Genomic DNA, 9725 nt, shown 5'->3' on the forward strand with positions numbered 1-9725 from the left:
TTATGCAGTGACTTGCTGCTTCCTTTTTATTCTTCAGTATAGCGTAGTATTCCATTGTGTGTACCAAAGTTTGTTTATCCATTCTTCCATAGATGGGCATTTAGGCTGTCTCCATCTTTTTGCTATTGTAAATGATGATATATTCTTGAATGTTTCTGTGTACATTCCTGTGTTCCCACCCCCTCCTCCACCCAAAAAAGGTAAAACCGAGGGAACAGAATCAAATACTGTTGAATGATGATGCACAGAGAAGATTGTAATGATTGCAATGAAACGATGAGTTTCATTGTTCTCCCACGTAAACTATCTCGCAATTCACAATAAAAACTAAAAAAAGAGGCGATAAAAGAAGACACAGAAAGATCTTAGTTTCACCAAGTATGGAATGCTGGAGTGGAGAGCGTCCTTTGGACCCAGAATCACTGTGCTGAGAAACTCATAGATCCAGGCTAAGATTGTGAAGACAAATGGGGATCTCCTAGGAATACAGAGCCCACAGATGTTGAAAGGAGACAAGGACTTTCCTCCAGAGCTCACTGAATTTGAAAGCCTTCCCCTAGAGCTGGCACCCTGAGTTTGGACTCCCAGCCTCCTGACCTGTGAGAGAACAAACATATGAAAGCCATCTACCAGGGATATTTCTTTTCCAGCAGCAGGAGATAGCTAAGAACTAAGGTTATGATCACAACCAAACAGAGGATTTACTCAAAATGAAATACATCAAACTAACTACACACCAAACAATCCAACAATAACACTGAGGTTTACAACTTACAGTTAATATTATATGTGTTTTTAGGTATAGGCTGCTTGGGGTTTCCCTATTACTCTGTATGAAATGTACTTTTATTCTCCGATGTATCAGTTGCAAAAAGAATCATGCCATTTTATGTGCCATCAAGACTCAGAAATACAGATAAAGATGCATCACATCCCTAAAGAATGTCCTAAATTTTTTAGATTTAAAATATCCTGTCCCTAGAAATGCATATGTATTGTTATAGTGGGCTTTGGCTGTTTCTAAAATTTCATTTCCTAGCCATATGGTTGGGTTGGCCCCTAATGTCTTTAAGGCAGTAAGTATTCTGATTCCAGTTGGAATTTCAGGAGTGGGTACTTGCCTTAAGTCAGGCAATTAAGTCAAACCTCAAACCTACTACTGTCAAGTTGGTTCCAACTCATAGTGACTCTACAGCACAGATCAGAGCTTCCTCACAGGGGTTCTAAGGCTGTGAAGCCTTTACGAAGTGAGACTGCCACATATGTCTCCCTTGCAACAGTTTATGGATTCTAACTGCTGATTTTTAAATGCTTTAACCAGTGCACCACCAGGGCAAGCTGCATTAACTCAAGGGAACTTTATTTTTAGTCCTTGGGTTGTATCATCAGGGTAGTGAACATTCTCTTTCTCCTGTTGGATTTGAGCCTGGAAACATACATACCTAAAAGTATCCATCTTCAAGTCATGTCACTGATTCCAAAGTCCTTGATCAGAGATTTAACTAATATACCAAATGTACACACCTGGCTGCAGTTCTGACATTAAGGACTGCAATCTCAGATGCCTTTAGGGGCCAGCCAGTAACACTAAAGTGCAAGCCGCCACATGTGATAGAGGAGGAGGAAGGAGATGGTTGTCTTTCCTAAATATGGTGCATCCAAGTAACAATGAAAACAAAGCTAACACTGTGGTGACTAGAGAAAACACGTTAAGTGTTGTTGAGTTGGTTCTGACTCATTGTGACCCTGTATAGGGTTTCCAAAGTGTAGATGACAGGCTCGAATCACTGACCTTGTGACCAGCTTATCCTAGAGTCACACCAGGAGTCCTGGTGGAGTCAGTTCCGACTCATAGCAACCCTGGATAGCTGTAAATCTTTATGAGAGCAGAAAGTCTCACCTTTCTCCCATGGAACTGCTGGTAGTTTCGAACTGATAACCTTTAGACTAGCAGCCCAACTTGTAACTACTATGAGGCATTAGACTGGCCACCAGTTTTCAACCCTGCTCCATACGAACCTCAGGAACCTCTGTTAACCTGATCCTCGGCATTTCGTTCTGCTTCAGTAAACCTCTCAGTCCTGTCATGTTTCTAAGGAAGTTTGGGCTTCTCCCTTTCCCTAGTCACGTCTAGCTCATCCTAGCAAACACCTTAAATGCTAAATGAAGAATATCCTGGAATGAAAATGAAAAAGCATCTTTACTTTTAAATTGTGGTTGTTTTTCAAGCTCAAGAAAGTTACTGGGGGTCAACCACAGTCCTAGCAAGGGACTTTCAGTAACGCGGCATTATTTTTTTAAAAAAGTACGTTTTTTTCCAAACATGTACTGAGCTTTAAATGGCTATGTTGTTGTTGTTAAGTGCCATAGAGTCGATTCCGACCCATAGCAACCCTGTATAAGGTTTCCAAGGAGCAGCTGGTAAGCTTGAACTGCTGACCTTGTAGTTCAAACGGCTTTGTAGTCTGGCACATTACAGCTCTTACAAATGTCTATTCACAACTCCATCTGTCTGCCACCCATTGCCATCATCAAGCCATTCCAACTCACAGTGACCCCATAGGTCAGAGTAGAACTGCTCCACAGGGTTTCTGAGGCTGTAAATCTTTATAGAAGCAGACTGCCTCAACTTCCTCCCACAGAGTGGCAGGTGGGTTCGAGACACCAACGTTGTGGTTAGCAGCCCAAAGCGTAACCTTCTGTGTCACAGGATTCCTCCCATCTATCCCAGGGAATTATAAGCTTATGGATGTACCAGAAGCTACTGGAAAGGAATAGATTAGGAGTCCTGGTGTGGCTCTGCAGCAGGATGATTCATTGGACTGCAAGGTCGGAATGAACCACAAGGTTGGTGGTTCATAATCACTCAGTCCTATATGGGGTCCTATAAGTTGGAACTGACTCAGTGGCACTTAACAACAAGAATAGATTTTAAAAAGTTAATTCATAAGGAAGTGAGACCATTTGTGGTATTTCTTTTATAGAATAGAGAAACAATGATAAGTTTCTGACTGTAGCCTTGTGATGTCTAACAACTCATTCAAAAGTAAGATTAGATTCCAAGTGAAATCATTAAAAACAGTTAATTCCAAAGGCCTTTGGAATCAGTGACCATGGTTTGAAACAAACAAACAAACAGACAAACAAACAAACAAACAAACAAACACAAAAACAGCCACAGCTTGGGGATATCGAAACAAGACAAACAGTCAATATAGAAAGCCATTAGCTTAGAAAAGTCCAGTTCATTCTGAGTGAAATTTGCTGCTTTAAATAAAAGCGATTCCTTTTTTAATAGACAAAGATGGATGTTTCCTTGCTCTCTCTCTCTCTCTTTTAACCCTGAATTTACAATCATTTCTACTCAAAGCAACTTGGGATATAACCATGTGGAATGTATAAAGCTAGAAGCACCCCTGTGTTATTACTAACAGCTTAATACTCTGCCAAATTAAAGTCTTTTTCCCTTAGCAAGACTTGAGAAAAGGATAAGAACTGAACCCACAGGGAGGCCCTCTTTATGACGGCCCAATACAGGAATAGATGAGAGAGCTAATTCATGCCTGTGATTCTTCCTTGATGACAAGGACAGAGACAAGATTAAAAAGTCCTCCCTCCTGTCACTGTCCATCAGAGGGCCCCCACTGAACTCAGACACTATTGTCTGTTCTCACCTACCTATCAAATTTGTTTTTATGGCGCAGCTGGCTCTGAAAAAAAAATATTTAAGATGGATTTCTGGGAGAACTACTTCCTCTGATGTTATCTTTTACACAAAATAATAAAATTTCATTTATTCATTCATTCAATAAATATTTATTGGGCTTCCAGTCAATGCTGTGTAAGCTGGGAATAGAGGAGTGAACAAAAAAGATTAAATGGTCAACAGCTCCCTGTTCAGGGAATAAAGTGGTCTGCTTAGGGAATATTGTTCCTAAAACAAAGCACTTAGGTCTGTGCAAAGGATCTTATGCATACATAAGTATGTTTGCATACTTACGTAAACATACTCACACTAGACAATTCTGGTGGCTGCAATAACAGCAAAGTGAACTCTACAAGATATGCTACTTCAATTATAGTTTAAGAGAGTAGGGCACAACAATTCACTTTTCAAAAACATTACTTCCATGAAAAGCCTTTTAGACGGCATCCAAACAAAGCCAGGAACCTCTCTACGTTTCTGGTTGTGGGGCTGTTGTTAAGTGACATCGAGTAGACGGGTTAATTCAGCTTGACAGAAAACTCACCAGGCAAGACATATTAATATAGGAGACTGATTCTAATGAGTCAAGGGTCTTGGAACGTAAACTTTTCATGATCCTTGAGGTGAAGATTGGATGAAAGCAAGATGCAATCTCAACAACTTGGTCGAAGTTCACGTCAGGAAATGAAAATGTTGGCTCTTGCTGGGTCCCATTTTCAGAGAAGGAGCATGGCAACAGATTTAGAAGCAGGGGGCACTTCTAGCAGTGGCATCCCTTCTCTGGTCTTGCAGTCACCCACCTCCTGGGAAGAGGCTCTTAGCCTGTAGAGCCAAGGCCTCAAAGCTAGATGCTGAGTACTGAATGCAGGGGACTGAGCGGTTGGGAAATTTAATTAGTATGTGTGAAACCAAACGGGCCTATGGCTGAAAGCCACTGCAAAAGTGTGAAAAATTATGATTGCTTTTTGAGAACTCCCATTTCCCTAAATGATCAAGCCTGGGGAAAGATGAACTACTTTCAGAAATTTAACATAATGCACATTGTGTGGCAAGTACGAAGCTGAATCCCAGCCAATAGGTTTAGAGTAGGCTTTCATAGGAGAGATTTGGGCTGTATCTTGAAATATGAACAGTACTTTCAGAAATTAAGATGAGGGGAGACCATCAGGGGTGGAAGAATGCAGATGAACAGTGGTATTAAAGTGTGCTTGTGTGGAGAGTGGGTAGATATGTGACTGAAGTACACAAAAGCGAAAATCAAGGACAGCTGTCGAACAGAAAAAGGTCCTAATTTGGGTTGAGCTTTTGACACATAATTGGCAGAACCACGTAGTGTGGAATGAAGACAGGAAGGATAGCTACGGGCCAAGGCATCAAGTTCAGATGAAAGACGGTGGTGGTGTGCTGTGGAGTCCGTTCTGACTCATGGCAACCCTGTGTAGGGTTTCTGAGGTTGTAAATCTTTACAGGAGCAGAAAGCCTTATCTTTCTCCCATGGAATGGCTGGTAATCTCAAACTGCTGACCTTGAGGTTATCAGCCTGACTCGTAACCACTACGCTACCAGGGCTCTTTAGATGAGAGACGAGAAGATCAAAACTCAGCAGAGAAGGACCAAAGAATGTCTACATTAAGAAAGGGACGGGAGCAGATACACTTAGGAGCTCAGTAGCATAGATTTCTTCAGAATGAGGGCTCATTCCCAGCCAATGCAATAGTCATGACTTCATATGGAACAAATATACCGATTGTTTTCAATAAAGCAAAGACTGGCAATAAAGTTGTCCATTCAATTCCAAAATATTAATTATGATATACTGCCATAGATAGTTGTCCAAGTTTATAAATTCTTTCTGTGTCATTATTTGAGAAAATGTTTATTTTTTAACCATGCTAATAATATTTTTGAGATAAAAAAGTTGATAATTCATATCACTTTGTAGTTAATTTTTTCTTCTTGAAAGGGGGCTATAGAGGCATAGAAAGCAGTTACCTACCCTGGAATGTCCCTCTAGGTTTCCTTTCCCTATTTCCAACAACATATAGCAGACACTTGTTCTACTAGGCAGAGTGGTGTTGGTGGTGATGTGCCATGGAGTTGGAATCGACTTATAGCAACCCTGTACAGGGTTTCCAAGGCTGTAATTCTTTATGGGAGCAAAAAGCCTCATCTTTCTCCTGTGGAACAGCTGGTAGTTTCGAACTGCTGACCTTAAGGTTTGCAGCCTGATTCATAACCACTACGGTACCAGAGCTCCTTACTAGGCAGAGAATTCCTTACTAAGTTCATAAACTGTTTGGCACTTCAACAAAAACAAGACCACCATGACCTAGATCATGCTAGAAGCTCCTAAGTTAGAGTCAGAGCCAAGAGATGCTTCCCAGTGATAGTAAAGATGACGAATGAGTGAATAAATACAAAAATAAAAACTCACAAGCAAAGCAAATCTCCAATCTAGGCATTAATTGCATTTTGGTTCAACATACCTCGAATTCCAGATAATGGTCTTTCAGTTTGTACTCATCAATCTCCTTGGCTTTCACTTTTTTGTCAGGAGGATAAGAACGATGCTCAGCCAGCTCGGTGGTGATCTGCTTCAGCTTGCTCTCATGAGATTTCAACTGTTCCTCCTGCAGGATAGTGTTCAGCCATTTAATGTCCAGAAAGTAAATCAATGGAAAAATGTAGAATACTTTAAAAGACCTTATGATGAACGACTTGAATTAATCAAAATAGCCCACTGTGCATATGGTGCCATATGTTATCAACTTTCATATTTCTTCCTAGGATACCAACCAAGGATGGGCTTACTGAGAAGGCCCCTTTCCATAACACCAAAAGAGCCTTTTAGCAGGTATACTTATCACCAAGTTGGGACCCTAGCTCTGAAGAGGTACCCAAATAGACAAGGCCCAGATGAACAGTTAAGCCCCTTGCCTGAGAACCCTACAATTTGGATACTTCATTTCATATCTACCCAACAGTGCTATTGAATTCCTTATACCATCACATCAAATGAAGAATCTACTTGCGTATTTTTCCTTTTGAGATAAGCAATACTATGAAGAAATAATTCTTCTCTAAGCTTAACAAATTCTATTCTTTTAAAAAATGAACACTTATTCCTCCTTTTCCCCTCCAGAATAGCAGAGGCTCTTACTTCCTTAAATTTTACGGTCCCAAGGTAATGAAGTCCTGGTATGGAACTACAGGGTAAGGCACTGGACCACAGTGTCAGCTTGAACCGTAAGATCAGCAGTTTAAATCCACCAGGCAACTCTTTGGAAACCCTATACAGGGTTGCTATGAGTCAGAACTGACTCAATGGCAACTTAACAACAAAGTAGTGATTCACCAAAATGGGAAAAACCATTGCTGTCCATTCTAACTCACAGCAACAGTTTGGGTAAGGTGGAACAATCCCAGAGTGCTTCCAAAGATGTAATCCTTACAGACAGGTCAGTGAAAAAGAGGAAGACCCCCACATCAAGATGGAATGGCACAGTGGCAGCAGCAATGGGTTCAAGCATAATAACAATTGTGAGGCGGAGGACTAGGCAGTGATTCATTCTATTGTGTGTAGGGTCACTATGAATCAGAATTGATTCGTACAACAATAATTATAGATGCAGACTGCCAAACCGTTTTCCTAAGAAGCACCTGGTGGGTTTGAACTGTTGACCTTTAGATTAGCAAATAAGCGCTTCAACCACCATACCACCAGGGATCCTCCAGTTAAAATATACTGAGTGATTACTGCCTGATCTGAGTCATTAGGCACCAGGCACCAAAGCAACATGGATGGTGCTGTGTCAAAGGATTTCCATTACCAGGGTACCAATTCATATCACCTTAACAACTAGTTACCCAAAGAGAAACACAATGGAATCTTCCAGCAGCCTTCAAAGGACATTCTTAAAGAATCCTAAAACTATATTCCTGCTTACTGTTTCACTTTCACATGCAAATTATCCAAATTCTTCTGGGCCATTTATTTGACATATATGATAAATAACTGGATGAAGGCAAATGAAGATTAACTGATTAAACCATATGATCTATAGGTTTTGTGTAACATCAACACAATTTCAGAGTACAAAAAATACACTGTGGAATGAGATGGCTAGAAAAGACTGTCATAAAACAACTAATTATGGACACTAAATTGAGATCATACAGCACCTTAACGTGTAACAACTTAATTAAGACTAAGGGTCTTTTACTTACTATAACTCACACATCTTAACAGTTAAAGAAGGAAAAAGAATCTTAAGTATAAAGTCATCACAATAGAAGAAAGCAATGAAAAGTACAAAGCATAATACATGAGCTGAAAAATTAACAAGTGGGGTGGAAGAACAATTACTCAATTTAAAAAAAAAGATGTTTGCTGATGAGACCATTTGAAAAATATAAACACAGAGTAGTAGTTTTCTTAAAATGAAATGTTTCATGTATTAAAAAAGTGATATTGAATGACATATAAAGCAGTCATGTACCAGACTTTTTAAGAAATAAAATATGAATAACCTTACTTATACACTCAATTTCATTTCTTTCCTGTATTATCCCCATATAAGTATATGTGTTTATATAAATATATAAAGGGGTCATGCCATGGTGCTGTAGGATAAGCACTGGACTGCTACGGCCAGGTCAGTAGTTGAAACCCACCAGTTACTCCTGGGAAACCCTATTCAAGGTTGCTGTGAGTTGGAACTGACTCAACACATTGAGCAAAAACTATGTTCTATAGGTTTTAATATCTTATAATAATGTTATATACTTATAGATTTTCTTTTGTAACTCATTTTTTCACTCAACATGTGTGAAAGATTTATTTACATACATGCTCTAGTTTCACCACTGGTCAGTCAGTATGTCCTACTGTGCTGGCTTCCATGTTATTGTGATGCTGGAAGCTATACCATGAATACCTTAAATACCAGCAGGGTCACCCATGGTGGACAGGCTTCAATGAAGCTTCCTGACTAAGACAGACTAGAAAGTAGTAAAGACAGACTACTTCTGAATGTTTAGACACTAGAAAACCTTATGAATAGCAGTGGAACATTGTCAAGTACAGTACCAGAAGATGAAAGCACTATGAATTGCAGCAGAATTCTGTCAGATGTAGTGCCAGAGCTCCTCAGATTAGAAGGCATTCAAAAAAAGACTGGGGAAGACCTGCCTCCCCAAAGTAAAGTTGACTATAATGACGTAAATGATGTAAAGCTTTTGGGACCTTCATTAGCTGATGAGGAGATACAGCTGCAAATATCCTTAATAATCAGAACATGGAATGTATGAAGTATGAATGAATCTAGGAAACTTGGAAGTTGTAAAAAATCAAACTGAATGCATAAGGTTCAATATTCTAGGCATCAGTGAGCTGAAATGGACTGTTATTAACCATTCTGAATCAGACAATCATATGGTTTATTATGCTTGGAATAACAGATTGAAGAGGAATGGTGTTGCATTCATTATTCAAAAGACCATTTCAGTACGGTGCTGTCTGTGATAGGATAATATCCATACTCTTAAAAGACCAGCTAATACCACTATTATTTCAAATTTACACACCAACCACTAAAGCCAGTGATGATGAAATTGAAAAAGTCTACCAACTTCTTCAGGCTGAAATTGATAAAACATGAAATCATGATATACTGATAATTACCGGTGATTAGACTGCAAAGGTTGCAAACAAAGAAGAAGGACCAATAGTTGGAAAATATGACATTACTGATAGAAATGATGCTGGAGATCCTATGATAGAATTTTGCAAGACCAGGGACTTCTTCTTGAGAAAGCTTATCTTGATTGTACCAGGATTGATAGGATTAGGAGAGAACATCTTGATTGTATCTTGATTATATCAGGATTGTATCAAGAGTGACATGGAAATTTAAAGAGACAGTATAGACATAAAACCAAATGGCCACCACTCGTCTGTCTGTCGTGCTGTGGTGGTTTGAGCTGCTGTGATTCTGAGGGCTATGCCACTGGTGTTTTA

The 9725-nt window shown here is 39.6% G+C and overlaps 1 protein-coding gene across 1 annotated transcript in view; it reads right to left on the reverse strand.

Annotated features, from left to right (window-relative positions):
* PSD3 (pleckstrin and Sec7 domain containing 3) overlaps positions 1-9725 on the reverse strand; it is a 375019-nt gene that overhangs the window by 32962 nt on the left and 332332 nt on the right. Inside the window, exon 12 of the mRNA XM_006859907.1 lies at positions 6193-6336. Within this exon, the coding sequence (XP_006859969.1) occupies positions 6193-6336 (144 nt within the window). The remainder of the gene's footprint in view (positions 1-6192; positions 6337-9725) is intronic.

The sequence above is a fragment of the Chrysochloris asiatica genome, unplaced genomic scaffold (genome assembly GCF_000296735.1).
Source record: "Chrysochloris asiatica unplaced genomic scaffold, ChrAsi1.0 scaffold00035, whole genome shotgun sequence".
Lineage (NCBI taxonomy): Eukaryota > Metazoa > Chordata > Mammalia > Afrosoricida > Chrysochloridae > Chrysochloris > Chrysochloris asiatica.